This window comes from Tasmannia lanceolata, unplaced genomic scaffold, assembly GCF_043159265.1.
Source record: "Tasmannia lanceolata isolate RefF3 unplaced genomic scaffold, GAP_Taslan_0.1 ptg000015l, whole genome shotgun sequence".
Taxonomy (NCBI): domain Eukaryota; kingdom Viridiplantae; phylum Streptophyta; class Magnoliopsida; order Canellales; family Winteraceae; genus Tasmannia; species Tasmannia lanceolata.
The window spans coordinates 21,451,717-21,468,657 of record NW_027518692.1 but is presented as its reverse complement, the minus strand read 5'-3'; the positions used below and the strand labels follow the sequence as shown (position 1 = coordinate 21,468,657).

The window sequence follows — 16,941 nt, the reverse complement described above, 5'->3', positions numbered from 1 at the left end:
CCGTATGTCATAGATCCTACTTACATTGTACACAATTAGCGTTTAGCGGTTTAGGGTCAAAGAGAGAGAGAGAGAGAGAGAGAGAGATGAAAAACAACAAGAAATGAAATGTTTTTAATATTACAAAAAATATCCTTCATGATTAGAAATAAATGACTAAAATACGAAGGGTATTTTCATACAATGGTGAGCTCAATTCGGATCTAGGACACTCCTTTTGATTTTTTGGCAACGTCGATCCAAAATAATTTTGAACCATTAGAATATGGATCCTATGGTTAAGATCTAGCTGTTGTCGCCAAACCCTGTCCATTAATATTTGGATCCATCATACCATCTCGGTCCATTGACACCCTAGCCACCAATAAAAAATAGAATAGCGCTTTAGTGCTAAAACGACCTCTCCCTCATGCCACGTCCACGCCAATACACTCAACCAAGTACACGGTCCATTGCATCGTCCTTATTTAGCAGATTTTTGTCTTATTCATTCAATTATAATAGTCTGAGGAAATTTTACAAACTCGCACGCAGATGTACTTATATAGAATATATGTACCTAATTTAAATAACATTATTGTTCACGTATCTATGTAATTTGAACAATGTTACCTGACAAGTTACTCTATCATATCTTATATCTCTTGATTTTTATATTAACATGAATCTGACTTTAAAAAGAATTAAAGTCTGGCACATACCCTCCCTTTAAAGAGGCGCGAATTATCCTACAGGGGGTGCAGATTGTGTATTACCCAATAAAATAAAGGCGAATTGAATAGCAGACACATTTTTTTCTTTATTAAAAAAAAGGTGCCTCTTCCCCCAACCTTTGAAGCAGGACACCCACTCCTCCTTCTCTTCCCTTAATTTTATTGATGATCATTATAAATGATGAGGATTTACAAGACACGTCGCCTTTTATGAGTACAAATAATGAATGGAATTACTCTCTCTAAAATAAAAAAATACATACCCGCCCCCTTTTCTTCCCCCGGGCCAGCCCCTTCTAGTGTATTCATGACAACACTTTCACCTAGGAATAAAACGGGACGAAAATATAATTTTCCCTATTGATTACTACATCTTTTCTAGTATGTAAAGTACGAGCATACAAAATTGGAGCTGCACACACCTTTACACCCACTCTCACTTTCATACTTGCAAGGAGATCCGAGTCTTGATGGGCTTTAGCTTCACACCCATGCTTTCTGCGGAGAGAAGCCGTGGAGAGATGCAGGAGGGGCTGAGGGGGCTCCTGGGGCTGCCGCTCAGCTGGCATGATGGCCGGTACAGCCCATACCCCATTAGAAAGTATTCCATCGGTATTACCATTGCATGTGCCTGCTCTTCTGTCACCATTGAACCGCACGCTTGTACCTGCAATTTCATTTCATTTCATTTCCCCCACATGAATGATTCGAGGACAACACTATTCCAGATAATCATTGGACAGCACATCCCTCCTGTTCTGACCATTTGTCTTTAGAAAAAAAAAAAAAAAAGGCTACTGATATTGGCACTGCCGTGTTACGATAATAGCCCTAACTCAGCTTGTCTTTTATTATTTAAACAACTGTCAAAGTTTATTGCAGTTCCACAAAAGCTCTGAAAAGTTAATTAAAAAAAGAAAGGACAAGGTGAGTTTTTGCAATTATCAAAACATGGTATCGCCAATATCAGTAGCCAAAAAATAAAAAAAATTTAAAGTTGGGTGTTGGGACTTGGGAGTCACTTTTGGCAAGCTTTGATTCATCAGATGGAATGATTTCCATCTTTATTCAGTATGAGACAAGGGCCAAAATTTTGCAGATTATCAGATCAATGGGGACCCCTCTAATCATCCACCACATATGTGGCACGTTTATGAGGGAGATGTTAGCTCCAGAAAATTTTGGACAACATGGGCCCCTAATTAAATGTGTACATATATATACATAGGGTGTTAAATGTACCTCAACCAAGGCAGTGTATCTTCTGTCCAGCTTTGTGGCCATGTGAAGTGCCTCAGAATGGAAGGGTGAGTTGTCACCCACAAATATTAGTGTCCGACACTGTAGCTTCTTCAATCCTTGGCTAATGTCAGATCTCCTGTATATGTAATGTACTTTTGATGCATTATCATCTTGTCCAAAAGGAATTAATCCGGATAGATTATGATGAGAAAGGGAAAAATTCAGCAGTTCCCCCACTCCCCTCGGTGGACATATAGCTTGCGCCAATGGGGAATGGGCAAGCTAAAATTTAGGGAAGCCCAGCAAACTAATGAAGTGATCATCAGTGAGAGAAGGCAATTGAGCATGTGAGAAGGCTTACCCACTCATCGCTTGAAGAAACCGCAAAACATTTGAACTCTGCCTCTCATCAAGCAACTGCAAACGCAATAAACATACTATTATGATCAGCAAAGGAGCCCCACATTTTCCAAACGTCAAGACATAAAAATTTACTGAAAATAAGAACCAGAGCACTAACACTTCTGCACGCTTGTACGATATCCGACTCAGGAACTTGAGCATTACCCCGTATTTCCTGCCAATTTAGTCAAAAATCCGTCACTCAAAAATCCCTCAAGAGAGACAAGATGATGATGATGATGTAGAAAGGAACCAGTAACACACCTTACTGAAGTACCGCTGAAGCAAGCATTCCTTCAGCATGCCAGACATTCCATAAAAGTAGAGCAAATTCGACATCGCCTGCAGATGATTCAGTGTCTTATTTAATAAGATTAGGCTCAAACATTTAGGTTTCCCTACAAATGAGAACAAGGAATCAAATCAATAATAACAATGGATGATGAAAAGGAACCTTATTATACAACCATTCAGTCCAAGAGGGTGCTTGGCATAAAGGAGAAACAAGTATCAAACCAAGAACACGCTCCCTATGTTTCAGCTATAACCAAGTAGCACAGGAACCAAATTAGTAAAATCAAAGGGATTTGAAGCCTCTAAACACGCTAGCTATGCCAAGGATCACACATACAGCAAAAAGGGTTAGGATGTAAGCACCCGCTGTGACCCCAAAGCACATCACTGCACCAAGACTAAAAAGAGAAATACCAAGAGCCATTTTAAACAAAAAGTGAGCGATGCAAAAGTCAATGTATTGAAAAGTTGCACATGGAACACATCCAAATAACATTTTGATAGCTAACCTAAATAGGAAAAAAAATTTATCATATATTACCCAAAGTAGTCAAGAACATCTGCAACCTGATCTGCTAAGTCGTCAACAGAAAGTACTGGAATATCTGAAGAAATCGCAGCAGCTCCTAACTGTGAGAACTCTTGAGGAAAGTTCCAAACAAAATGGCGTGAATATAGTGTTTGATAGAAGTGGAAAATGGACATACACACAAAAATAGGGGGGCATAAAAGATCAATGAATCTAAAAACTGTAATCAAATATACCAAATTACCGACCTCGTGTCCTGGAGGACTTATGTGATAAATGCAGAAATTGTGAAGCAGCAAAGAAGAAGCTTCTGGGCAAAAGAATAATCCTTGGAAACATGACATATCTGATAAAATCCATAAGATGTGTTAGAAGCCAGAAAAAGGTCTCAAAACAATACAAGTTTGAAAGCTACAGTCCTGTTTGCTTTGGATTTTAAGAACCGGTTTTGATCTTATTGGACACAGAATTGCATTTAATTTTGAGTCCAATAACTGGTTTTCGACTAGAACACGGTTAACAAAATCAACAACAAAAAGAGCCTGAGTTATTTCTGATCCTTAACTGATGCAGCACAAAAGTGAAAAGGAAGGAAGAAAGAAACCAAAAGGTCAGGTTATCAAATCAATAAAGCAAAGTGCTCCAGGTACCTCAATTCTTCAATTGAACTAACTAACAAATGCACTTTATAAACATTATAACATTCGATACACAACAATGTATGCTACAACAATTACTTTCATCCTTTTAGGCAAGAGGCAGGGATCCATTCTCACATATACAAAATGACAGAATTCCATTCTCACATATCCAAAATGACATAGCTCAACTACAGAAGAGGGAAAACAAAAAATTTTAACAGGATTGCTCAGACAAGAAGAATAGGCTTATTTCACCAAAAAACATTGCACTCACGATTTAGAGCCAAATCAGGATAAGTAACAAGTGCTGGTTTGTCCTGATCACCAAACACAGCGACAGATACAGAACCACGGCCAGTCTGTATAAGATGTTCCTGAAGAAAGATTACAAGAAGATTAAATTAATAAACAGACATAAGAAACACAGGAGAAGAACCAAAATGAAACCACATCTAGAAACCATCATACATCAAAGCACTGAGGGCTATGGTTTTAGAATAATATAAGAGTTAGAAATATGAATCTGTTGAAACAGCATTAACAAGCAATACATCTGATGCAAGGCACAGCCTATGTGACAATTAACTGCTCAAAACACATCAACAAATGGGAACTTGTAACATGCCAAGATATCAAATGTGAACAGGTTAGACAAATAGGCGCTCCATTTAAATAAGTTTTTTTGGAATTGGAATAAATGAGAACAAAAATTAATGGCACAATGGCATTCTCCAATCAAGTAAACCAGGTGCTTTTTTCAAATAAAAGAGCAGTATATTAAGTTGAAAAGATAATTCATTAATTGAGCAGATGCACATCTTTTTCTGGTATTATCCATTAACAAATGAAAAAATATTACAAGGTTATCTGAAACCAATACATTATACTCTTCTAAAGAGCTGGCAATGTACAGGGATTTACATTATACTCTTCTAACGAGCTGGAAATGTACATGTATCTCTTATCAGACAGCCTACAATTCTTGCATCCATCAGCTGATATCCCTTATAAAAAAGAAGGAATATAATAGGTCTTTGTGAGTTCAATGCACTATAATTTTCACTGGCATACCTATTCTTATTTACATCAGCTATCGAAAAGGAAGGAATAGTATTTCAAGTTTACAACAAGAAATAAAGAGGCACTAATGACCGTATTCATTAGAAATGAAAAAGTGGGAAAAAAAAAAGCAATTGAGACAAGAAAATAAGTCCTGATCCAAAATTCAGGGCGCCAGTCAGAGTGCCCAATCAAATGGAAACAGACAGTAAAATACAGTGGATCAGAAAGACATTGATTAGTCGAAAGGCATTGATTTTTTCCTAATAACAGATAAAATTATAAAATTCATCGAACAAGAAGAAATGGTACTACAGAAAACTTGGGAAACACAACGCAAATATATTCAAAAGCCACAGGATCAAAGTCAGCAACCATGGAAGAATATTTCATGCCAGAAAGGCTCGAAACTAAAACAGACAAGAAAGGAGAAATAGACATAATCATATGTGGTAGGAAGCAAGGAATCATGAAGACAAAGAAATGCAAGAAACAATGAATAGAAGATTTTTTCAGAATCCTGAAAAGAGAGAATCCAAGTGCCAAGCAAGGAATGGAATTTCAAAAATCAAAACCTAATATCTGTTGTAAAATGTGAAAAGAGCCAGAAAACAGGCATCTCGAACCCCGAAACGGATCATTAAAGCTAAACAAAAGTTTTTAAAAAAAAAATCAATAATAATATCTGAAAATCTAATTCAAATATTCAGGTTCATCTATTGGCTATATCATCAAACAAAACATTCAAATCTATAGTATCAAATAAAACCTTCAAATTCCGCAACAGGAGTTAAAAAGATTCCAAAATTCATCTCCGAATCAAAAAATCAATTTGTAAAGCAAAAAATAAAAAATAAAAAATCAACAGATCCACATTTAAAACCTCATAGACCATCTCTATTTCCAACAAAAACCTTACAATCCATTTCCAAAAAAAAAAAAAACCTCAAAGGCATAAGGAATGACAAAAGTATACTCCAGACAACCAAAAAACTCATTGATCTAAAACTCAGGCATCCAAAAACTTCAGAAATGAAACAAGATGCAAAAGTTATCGAGAAAAAACAGCTCGTCACCTCAAAAACACAAATGCAAAGCGAAAATCCACCATATAAACCCTAAAACTATAATCCAGACATCCAAAACCCACAAGATCCAACAAAACACCCAAAATTCATCTCAAGTGTCAAAAAATGTCATTGAAACTCTTCCTCTAAGACGCAAACTCAAATTCGAAAACGAAAATCATAAAAAATAAAAAGAAAACCAGATCTAAACATCGAAATCGCATCAGATCCCTCCGTTTGGAACCGAATCTACACAATCCTCGAAAATAAATGAAATAATCTACAACCAGAAGATATCAGAAACGGAAATTCTGGCAAGAAATTCACCATTTAAACCTTAAAACTATAATCCAGACATCCAAAACCTACAAGATCCAACAAAACACCAAAAATTCACCCCGTGCGTCAAAAAATGTCAATGAAACTCTTCCCCTAAGACACAAACTCGAATCCAAAAAACGAAAATCATCAAAAATCACAAGAAAACCAGATCTAAACATGGAAATCGCAACAGATCCCTCCGTTAGGAACCGAATCTACATAATCCTCGTAAAAAAGAATCGAAATAATATACAATCAGAAGAGATTGGCAAGAAATCCACCATATAAACCGTAAAACTATAATCCATTCATCCAAAACCTACAAGATCCAACAAAACACCAAAAATTCACCCCCGTGCGTCAAAAAATGTCAATGAAACTCTTCTTCGAAGATACGAACTCGAATTAAAAACCGAGAATCATAAAAAAAATCACAAGTAAATCAGATCTAAACATCGAGAAGAGGATCGGAAAAAGGAATTGTGGGAAGAAATCAAAACCTTTCCACCTAAAGAGATAGTCTCCATGTCAATGGAAACGGAACCGCTCGAATCGCCCATGGCCGCGGTCTCTTGTCTGGAAAAACAAAATCCTCGCTTCCTTTTCCTTTCCTTTCCTTTGCTTTCCTTTCTCCTCTCCTTCCGCTTTCAGAAAACATCCCCTATTTATATACCTAGACATTCTCGCAAGGCCTAACCGCAACTTAACCACGGTTAAGCCCCTGTAAAATGTGATTTGGCCAAAAAAAAGATCGGGGAAAATTCGAGTTTAATACGGTATGGGTTAAAAAAGAGAGATGCTAAATTCCACCCCCTGTAGGATGATTCGCACCCCTCTGAAGTGAATTGACGTCAAAAAGCATTAAAGTCTGTTAATTCATTTGACAGGGGTACGACTACGAATCATCCTACGTAGGGGTGGACATGGTTCTGGTTCGAACCGAGGAACCGAACCGAACCGGCACATATGGTTCGGTTCCGGTTCCGAAATCCGGGAACCGGTGCAAATTCGGTTCGGTTCTGGGTTTGGGATTCCGGAACCGAGAACCGAACCTCACCTTAAGTCCTTAAGTTCCATACCTCCTCATTTGATAAAATCACCCCACGCCCATTTTAATTCACCCCCTTATAAGTTTTAATTCATGCAGGGGATGGAAATATCATTTCCACGAGATTTTATAGGGTGTGGGGTGTGGCCCTAAAATCTAGTATTTTCAAAAAAAGTAATTTACAGCCCACTTCATAGGAATATCCAAATCGTTCATTTGTTGAGACACAACATAAATTGGTTGTGCCCCGGAAATCATCTTCAAGTGAGATTCCATTGATTGACAGTTAGGATCTTCCAATTACCAAGTGTAATTGGAACTGAACCGAGTGTAATTCATGTTGAACAGAATAACCAAGTGTTGGGTCCGGTCCCATGTTGAACAGAATAACCAAGTGTAATTCATTATTCATATACAAACACTAAATAGGGTTACAGGGCCATTGGTGAAGGTTGGGAAACCCAGAACCGAACCGAACCGAACCGATTATATATGGTTCTGGTTCAGTTCGGTTCCATACATATATGGTTCGGTGCTGGTTCCAATTTCAGGGAACCGATTATATATGATTCGGTTCTGGGTTTAGCCCAAAACCGAACCGAACCGAACCATGTCCACCCCTAATCCTACATATGGTGCGAATTTATCATCACACTAAAAAAAACGCAGTAAAAACAGACTGAAACACCAAAGAATGCAATTTAAACGTGTTTAAAATATTTTCTAGGAAAAAACAGTTTTTTTCCTGTAAAAGTTTCAAGGAGGGAGTTTTTATACGGTGTAAGGCCCTTACAAGTTACAACAATACGGCAATCAAATATCCACCGTATAATTTCTCCAAGAAGAATAAAACGACAAACCTTTAAAACGTTTTTTTTTTTTTTTTTTTACGTCATTAAAAACAGCCATATACTAGCTATATTCTCCGTACCAGCAGCATTCATAATATTTTACCATAGTGTTTAACCAGGGTTAGAGAACGACACCCCAGGCTGAAGTTACGAAAACCACTCTGTCACAGAGACCGAAATGGCGAAAACAGGTACGGGTTATATCAAAACTAGTATGGTTTTATTCGTTAATTTAAAGAAGTTTGGGGCTATTTTCTAGGATAAATTAAATTCGCCCCTACGTGGCAATAAGGAACCATAAATCCGGTCATAGAGACACTGGAGCTGGCTGTCATAATAAGTTATAAATGGGCGGATATATCACTTCCCCAAATTTAGGCTACTTAATGTTGGGGTTACCGTATTTTGATGACTACACTAACTTATCTTGTCTTTTATTAGATTTTAGAATAACTGCACTAACTCATCTTGTCTATTAAAAAAGAAAAGACAAGCTGAGTTTGTGCTGAGTTTCTTTAGAATTGCTTGTTGTGATGTGGATAGCTTGTCCTTATTAGTTTAACTTTTGTATGTCAATTTTAATTTCAACCAAAGACTTATATTTATCCTCTATTTGTCTTGTATTGTCTCGTACTATGAAAGAGATAAATGATGTAGTAGAAGAATGGTAAAGTAAAGGATAAGATCCCAGTGATAAGAGGGGTCCATTGGATCAACATCAATCACCACAGTTGGAGCAATCCTACCTTGTAGAGAAAAACCAAGTACATACTTCTCGAGGAAAATAGTCCAAAATAATCTTATCATGTAAAGAATGATCACAATACCCATATTTATTAAAAAAAGAAAAAGAAAAAGGAGGGGGGATTGTTAGGGTCCATCACAAAAGGCATTTCACAGCTGGTTTGACCCATGTCAGACCACCCACCTCGTGAATGGAGACAATAGTTGTTGCATGTGAGAGCAGCTACGAAGCGATGGACCCAAACAATCCCTTATCTCTCATAAAATTACCGAAGTACTTGGGATTTGCTAGGGACCATCAAAGAAAGGCATTTTGCAGCTGGCTGCTGCATGTGAGAGCAGCCACGCACACAGGCTCACTTTTCAGCAGATTTTGTATTATTGATTTAATTCATCTGAGATGGCTGCTCTCACATGCAACAGCCAGCCGCAAAATGCCTTTCTGAAATGGTCCTAGCAAATCTCTTTTGTAATATTTAAAACCTTATTCAAAACAAAACGACCACCAACATTTCATTTGCCTTTGTTTTGATGAAAGTTGTCCTCTCTCTCTCTCATCCAAAAGCCCCATTTTTTTTCAAAATTAGTAGGGCCTGGGATACTCCATGAACATTTTGGTTGGAAACGGATCATGACCCAGACTCGTATACCATTTTTCGCAGCCAGGAATTTACTTTCATGATAAATTAGTGTCTTCAAGTGGTGAGAGAGAGGTAAGATGGGTGGGAGAAGGAGAGACTTGAGAGGCACAGATGAGTTGAGGGTGAGAAGTGGCTAAAAAAGGAAACAGTCAATCATAATTTGAGTGGAAAATTATTTTTTTTCCGTTGTTTTTCTGGATTTTCTTGCCCTCTGTTCACTTAGGCCCTCGTATATCAATCCCTCTCCCATCATCCTTCACCACTGGGTAAGCTATGCTGATGCTCAATCACTTTAGAGCATCGGTCCGGATCGTGGTGATCCAACTTTGAAGAAAATCAAGTTTTAACAACTTTCTTTAACTATGTTGCCAGAGAATGTGTATAGTGCCAAAAATCTTTTACTTTGCCTCTCCTCACTTCACAAACACGATCGACAGTATGGACAGGAGTTTCTCTTTGCCGTAGATTGTGAAAAGAAACCAAACTTGATGTGTTTTAGATGCACTTGAGTAGGGACCTGGCCACCTGGGAACAACTATTTATATATTTGGGAAAGAGTTGAGAGACTCCGAATCACGTTGTTAGGTACCTTACCGATACGTCTAAAGCTCCAAAGCTGACGGAACGTGTTAGGCAAGGCCCTTTAAACCTATCCCATAGCAGGCTGGGTCCCACCCAGGCCCATACCTAAGCGGGCCCCCACTTAGGACCGTAACATACCATCGTGCTTCCGAATCCGCCGTCCTCGGCGGCCCACTCTGTGACGGCTTTCACTCTGGCCTTTTTTTCCAGGTAGCCCTTTCCACAGGTTGCCCCTTCCGCGGCGGCCCACTCTGTGATAACTTCACTCTGACGACTTTCACTTTAGCTTTTCCAGGTAGTCCTCTCCACAGGTCGCCTCATTCCGTGACTCGAACACGAGACGTGGTGGCTGCTCTGATACCAAATGTTATGTACCTTACCGATACGCCAAAAGCTCCAAAGCTGATGGAACGCGTTAGGCAAGACCCTTTAAACCTTTCCCATACCAGACTGGGTCCCACCCAGTCCCATACCTAGGCGGGCCCCCACTTAGGACCGTAACTCACGCCTCTCTCCAACCCAATCTTTCCCTTAATTTTCGAATTTCATTCCTTATCAAAAACCAATTCTGTTTTATCAAAACCCGAGTAACAACTCAAAGATTCTCCATCAAGAATGGTCCACAATCATGATCCTAACCAGTGATCTTTACACCGGCACTAACGGTTAGGATTTCTCCTAACAAGCTAACATTCCAGGAAAAAAATATTCATGTTCGTGCTCTCATTGTCCATTTCGGTAAATTAGCCAAGAAAGATAAAACTATTCCGCGCCCCCTTTCAAAAGAAAACGAAGAAACTTTCTCCCTCCCTTCTCGTTTCATTCTTCCAATTCCTAACTCCTTTTAAGCTTCCTTTCATGGAATGTGATTTTGTCTCCCTTAGAATGCATTGCCCATCACCCCCTTTCCATCGGCTATTTTTTCACAAACTCAATCTCTCCAAATCTCCCCTATGGAAACCCATCAAATCCCCTCTCTCGCTTCGGAAAAATCTCCCCAAAACTACCTTCAACAAATTCCCAGTTCTTGAACCAAATTCAGTCATCGACACAAAAACGTCAAGGCGTCAAGCTGATTCTACTTGCAAAGAGGTGTTGAGAAAATACTCTGTGATGCTACATGATTGCACTTCAAATCGCTCTCTTAGTAATGGGAGGGCGGTTCATGGGCATATAATCAAAAGTGGTGTAGACCCAGATTTACATTTGTGGGGTTGTTTGGTGAATATGTATTCAAAATGTGGAAGCGTTATGTGTGCGCGCCACATGTTTGATGAAATGCCTGAGAGAGATGTGGTCTCTTGGACAGCCTTGATTTCGGGGTTTGTCCGTGAAGGGAATGGCGAGGAAGGTGTTGTTTTGTTTTGTGAGATGTGGAGGGAAGGGATTCAGCCCAATGGGTTTGTTTTTGCTACTGGTTTGAAAGCTTGTTCGATGTGTTTGGAGCTGAATTTGGGGAAACAAGTGCATGGAGAAGCGATAAAATTTGGGTTGTTATCTGATTTATTTGTGGGTTCTACTCTGGTGTATCTCTATGCAAAATGTGGAGCAATGGAGCTTGCAGAGAGAGTGTTCTTTCAAATGCCAGAGCACAATGCGGTGTCGTGGAATGCAGTGCTTAATGGGTATGTTAGGATTGGTGAAGGTGGAAAGGTTTTGGAGTTGTTTCACCGAATGATAGAGTCAGAGACTAGATTGAGCAAGTTCACTTTATCAAGTGTTCTTAAGGGCTGTGCGGATTTGGGAAATGCGAGGGAGGGTCGAGCGGTTCATTCTCTAGCGATCAAGATTGGATCTGAACTTGATGGATTTCTGTGTAGTAGTCTTGTTGACATGTATTCAAAGTGTGGCTTGGCTGAGGATGCACACAAGGTCTTCGTTAGGATTGAGGATCCTGATGTGGTGGCTTGGAGTTCAATGATCTCGTGTTTCGATCAGTGTGGTTATGTTTGTGAAGCCGTTGAGCTTTTTGGCGAGATGAGGCGAATGGGTGTTAGGCCTAATGAATTTACTCTGGCTAGTCTTGTTAGTGCGGCTACTGATCTAGGTGATCTGCGATATGGTGATAGTGTTCATGCCTATATTAGGAAATTAGGATTTGCGACCAATAATTCGGTTGGTAATGCTTTGATTACAATGTACATGAAAAATGGTGCTGTTCAAGATGGTTGTTGGGTGTTCGATGCAATGACAGATCGGGATTTAGTTTCGTGGAATGCTCTTCTCTCGGGTTTCCATAACGGGAGCCATTGTGAGGAAGGATTGGGGATCTTCAATCGAATGCTTATGGAATGTTTCAAGCCGAATAAGTACACATTCATAAGTATTTTAAGATCTTGTACCAGTCTCTCAGCAGCACGCTATGGGGCACAAGTCCATGCCCATATAATTAAGAATGGCATCCAAATGGATTCTTTTGTAGGAACGGCTCTCGTCGATATGTATGCAAAATGTGGGAGCTTGGAAAATGCTTGTCTAGTTTTTAATAGATTGAATGAAAAAGATGTATTCACGTGGACTGTGATCATCAGTGGCTATGCACAGACGGATCAAGGGGAGAAGGCAGTGAAATTCTTCCGTCTAATGCAACGGGAAGGCGTGAGGGCCAATGAGTTCACATTTGCAAGCTGTTTGAGAGCTTGCTCTAGCATAGCTGCTCTAGAAAGTGGTCGCCAAGTTCATTCCTGGATCGTTAAATCCGGGCATTCAAATGATGGATTTGTAGCAAGTGCACTTGTTGATATGTATGGAACATGTGGGTCCATTAAAGATGCTGAGGGAGTCTTTGATGGGTTGCTTCAGAGAGACATGGTTTTATGGAACACAATAATTTGTGGATATTCACAACATGGGCATGGAGAAAAGGCTCTTGAAGCCTTTCATTCTATGCTGGATGAAAGTGTGAGGCCTGATAAGGTAACCTTTATTGGTGCTCTTTCTGCTTGTAGCCATGTGGGCCTAGTTGAGGAAGGGAAACGATATTTCGATTCGATGAACAAAATGTATGGGATTGCTCCAACAATTGAACACCACACTTGTATGGTAAACATCCTTGGTCGGGCAGGGAAACTTAAGGAGGTTGAATCGTTTATTGAGGAAATGACACTCATTCCTGATGTTTTGATTTGGCAGACAGTTCTTGGGGCTTGTAAAATGCATGGAAATGTTGAATTTGGAGAAAAAGCAGCCGAAAAAATCTTTGAGTTGGAGCCGAAACTGGACTCAACTTACATACTACTATCCAACATTTATGCGGCTGCGGGCAAATGGGACAATGTTGCTAAGGTTAGGGCAATGATGTCTGCCCAAGGGGTAAAGAAAGAACCAGGGTGTAGTTGGATTGAAGTTGATGGTCAAGTTCATGTTTTTTTGCCACATGATGGTTCGCATCCAAAGGCCAAGGAGATCTACCTTAAGTTAGAGGAACTGGGCCAGCAACTAACTCTGTCAGGGTATCTTCCAAACGCAGATTATGTGCTCCATAACATTGCCAGAGATGAGAAAGAGGAAAGCCTTCTTTACCACAGTGAAAGGTTGGCCCTTGCTTATGGCCTCATAAGCATGAAACCGGGAAAATTAATCCGGATTTTCAAAAACCTCCGAATATGTGGAGACTGTCATATTGCTATCAAGCTCATCTCGGAAATCACAAATCAAGAATTAGTTATCCGCGATGTTAGCCGTTTTCACCACTTCCAAAATGGATTTTGTTCCTGTGGGGATTACTGGTGATTCTAGTATGGAGGAACTCAACAGATTGTGCTTGCAGGATGGAATATAAAAATAGTCATTCATGAAATCTGCCGTTTCTTCCACTTCTGTACTTTGTTCTCATAGTTTCAAAACTCTTTCGGGCCATCATGAACTCCCTTGAGTCGACTCCCTTTTACCTTGTCTGCGTTCTTGTCCAAGTGTGTGTTTTGCCCTACAAAGTCAATCAAAACCCCTTTCACTCTCCTGAGTTTTGACCGCGTCAACTGAGTACTCGACCGCATCGTGCCGAGTTGATTAGGATTTGCTTTGACCGCGTTTTGAAACAGTGTTTGTTCTTGCTGTTGTGGAGGTTACTGTGATTCTATCCTGGAGGAACCCAAGAGACTATGATTGCATGGGACGCCTGAATGTGTCGGTTGCTGCCTTAAATTGGTTGAGAAACCTTCCATACTGTTTGCTGCCTTTTGAGCACCAAAGGCACACCACACCTGGCTCTGTCAATGCAGGTTAATCTCCCATCATCCTTCTTCATTTCCAACTTACATGGTCAAGGAGATAAGAATTAGGAACAATTGCTGCCCTGATTGTTTTGTTCATAGTTTCTGGATTTGCATTTTTACTGTATTAATACTTTTTTTTGAGTTTGATTTACTGTATTAATACTTAATGGTGCAAAAAAATATGTTTTAGGACTCTGGAGCCCGAAGAGGAGTAAGCAAATATCTGCACCTGCTAATTAATGATAAACCCAGAGAAGATGAATGCAAAATGCAATGAATGAATGCAAGGATGAATGGAGAGGAGAGAGAGCTTAGAAAGATTCCAATAATCGATCCGTTTGGGCTACAATGGCAGAGGGTTTCTCCTCCCTTTCAGGGGGCTTTCTGTAGGTGTGTTTCCTCTATTATTGTTATTTCCACAGGAATAAGGTGTTGTGCTTATATATGACTCCCTTGTCTAAAGCTGTTACAATCCAACGGCCATAAACACACCCACTTATGGTATTACAATTAATCTATGAGAACTGCACTCAGAGTCCTTTTAGGACTTTGAAGCCCAAAGAGGAGGAAGCGAACGTGTGCACCTGCTGAGTCCTTTTGTGCATGCATGATTCTAACATATTTCTGCTTTCGAGAGAATATAATGGGGTGCAATTTCATGGTTCATTCTGAGTTTTGTCTTGACAAATAAATTTTATTCTATTAAGCAAGCATCCTACTTAAATGTTTCCTTCCTGAGATACTATGGTTTTGCAGGCTAACAAATTGGTAGTGAAACACAAGTCTGGTTTTAGTTTGATCTCCCTGTCAAATATTTATGGGGATATCGATTAATCGAGTTTGTTGCTTCCCCTGCCCGTTGAAGTGTACTGTTGAAACTTAGCAGTAGGTATGCAGCAGTATAAAATATTAAAATATCTCTTATCTTTGCTCTTTCAAGTTTCAAGTATGAGAATATTGCTGAAAGATGTAAGTTTGAAAGGTAGAGATACCTAACAATGTTTGGTAATTATTTAATTGTGGATTTCAGGAAGCTTAGAGCTGTCTCGTGTTGTAGCTGTTCCTGACCCCTAATCTGAAAAAAATCACTAGTCATCATTTTGCAAGATTCTTATGCTGGCAAAGCCTATCTTGTTTCAAGTCTAATTTGTTGCAAAGACGTCAGGTAATTTTCTGATTCCCTCAACTACATCTTTTATTCCCATGAACATGATATTTCATTAGTGTTCGTGTTATGCATGTAATCCAAACAGTGATGCTCTCAGAAAGACAGAGAAACACATGAAGAAGCCTACATATAAATATAAATATCTGAACTGCTTTTGATCTCAAGATCTTCTTTCTATTTTGCATTTACAGTGGAGATGAAGAAAAAGGACATGCAATGATAGAGAAGCAGGGAAGGTTGATGTTATGAAAATTGATGTAGATTATGGAAAAGTAATGATTAATTTCTACTTTTTTTTAGAAACACTGTGATTAATAATTACAAAGGCAAAGTAATATTTTACTTTCTTATATGAAGCTGGTGGTGTTTTCCATGTTTTTCCACCATTGTGCAAAGGAAAATGGGATGTGAAAGAAGGGGGATAATAGATTGTCTTGTCATCAGCAGCTAAGGCCCTGTTTGTTTTAGATTATGACAACCGATTGTGGAGTCCCCAACCGATTATTGGACTGAAAATTGCACTAAATTTGAGTACAATAATCGGTTGGGGACTCCACAATCGGTTGTCCAAATCTAAAACAAACGGGCCCTAAATTCAGCTAAATGACTAATGCTTAGACAAGTAGGCAGAATCCATTGGAGTCTGATTTACTCTTGTTCAAGTTCAACCATTGCAGATAATCTGAGTCAAAGTAACCTTGCAGATAGTCGCCAATACATCAATTGAACATGGCATTCAAGGGAGTCTGTAAGCCATCCCAAAATAATGGTTCCCTATGTTGAATGCACAGTTCTTTCTTTCCTTGAAATGGTAATAATGCTGCAGATTAGCTTTCTAATTTCATGTTGACAACCTGTGATAGAGGTCAAGTCATCAGCTCATATTGCATTCTTTGTTGTTCGAGATATTGTATTCCCTAATATTTGTATGGTATTATTCTACATTGATTTATTGTTTTTGTTCTTATAGTGTTAATGTTCGTAATGGAGTCCAAATACACACCTTGTATGGAGGAAAGGAAGTGATCATGTGAGAGAAAGAAGAAAGGAAAAGGAAAAAGAAAAAGAAATATATATATATATATATATATATATATATATATATATGCCGCTAGGGCCATCCTATTTGATGGCCCCTATCAACAAAGTTAATTAGTGAAAGTAAATACTTAAAGAAACACGTGTAAATTTAAGTATACGCGCACCCGTCTAATGAATGAATGCCAGCGGATTCGAACCGCGACCGATCGATCTACCATTTTCTTTTCTCCATCTTATCCGGGGTGTGAGATGAGACCTACTGTAATTAAACTCTCTAACACTCTCCTTCAAGATAAAGCATGGGTAACAACATGTACAACATGTACAGCTTTGAGTAGATATCTCTCCCTTACATAACATGTTCATCTGCCAAAACTTCACGAA

General features: G+C 39.1%; 1 protein-coding gene and 1 pseudogene across 9 annotated transcripts; one reads left to right on the top strand and one right to left on the bottom strand.

The window, feature by feature from the left end:
* Positions 1–779: 779 nt before the first annotated feature.
* LOC143845460 (protein NDL1-like) lies at positions 780–6,905 on the bottom strand. 6 transcript variants are annotated; one of them, XM_077353815.1, is made up of 12 exons: positions 6,769–6,901; positions 4,096–4,195; positions 3,429–3,526; positions 3,193–3,281; positions 2,989–3,049; positions 2,812–2,898; positions 2,622–2,699; positions 2,476–2,532; positions 2,317–2,372; positions 1,956–2,091; positions 1,136–1,380; positions 780–1,036 (listed from the first exon to the last, which is right to left on the bottom strand). In XM_077353815.1, the coding sequence occupies exons 1-11, from the start codon at positions 6,826–6,828 to the stop codon at positions 1,156–1,158; spliced, it is 1,047 nt and encodes a 348-aa protein (XP_077209930.1). In that variant the 5' UTR covers positions 6,829–6,901; the 3' UTR covers positions 780–1,036; positions 1,136–1,155. The 6 variants fall into 6 exon arrangements, with proteins under 6 accessions (XP_077209930.1, XP_077209933.1, XP_077209934.1 ...); XM_077353818.1 differs by having other exon boundaries at positions 857–1,380; positions 3,193–3,292; positions 6,777–6,905; XM_077353819.1 differs by having other exon boundaries at positions 857–1,380; positions 6,777–6,905.
* Positions 6,906–10,761: 3,856 nt separating this feature from the next.
* Positions 10,762–16,483, top strand: LOC143846442 (pentatricopeptide repeat-containing protein At2g03880, mitochondrial pseudogene; annotated as a pseudogene). 3 transcript variants are annotated; one of them, XR_013234767.1, is made up of 6 exons: positions 10,762–14,354; positions 14,539–14,738; positions 15,105–15,237; positions 15,379–15,513; positions 15,708–15,752; positions 16,194–16,483. The product of XR_013234767.1 is annotated as a pentatricopeptide repeat-containing protein At2g03880, mitochondrial pseudogene, transcript variant X2 (transcript). The 3 variants fall into 3 exon arrangements; XR_013234766.1 differs by having other exon boundaries at positions 15,708–15,788; XR_013234768.1 differs by lacking the exon at positions 15,105–15,237 and having other exon boundaries at positions 15,708–15,788.
* Positions 16,484–16,941: the final 458 nt, after the last annotated feature.

Coding starts and splice junctions, on each gene's coding strand:
- LOC143845460 (XM_077353815.1), bottom strand. CDS start 6,828: ATGGGCGATTCGAGCGGTTCCGTTTCCATTGACATGGAGACTATCTCT. Junction 3,527..4,095: donor TCCTGATTTGGCTCTAAATC/GTGAGTGCAATG, acceptor GGATTTTATCAG/ATATGTCATGTTTCCAAGGA. Junction 2,899..2,988: donor ACATCCTAACCCTTTTTGCT/GTATGTGTGATC, acceptor ACTTGGTTATAG/CTGAAACATAGGGAGCGTGT.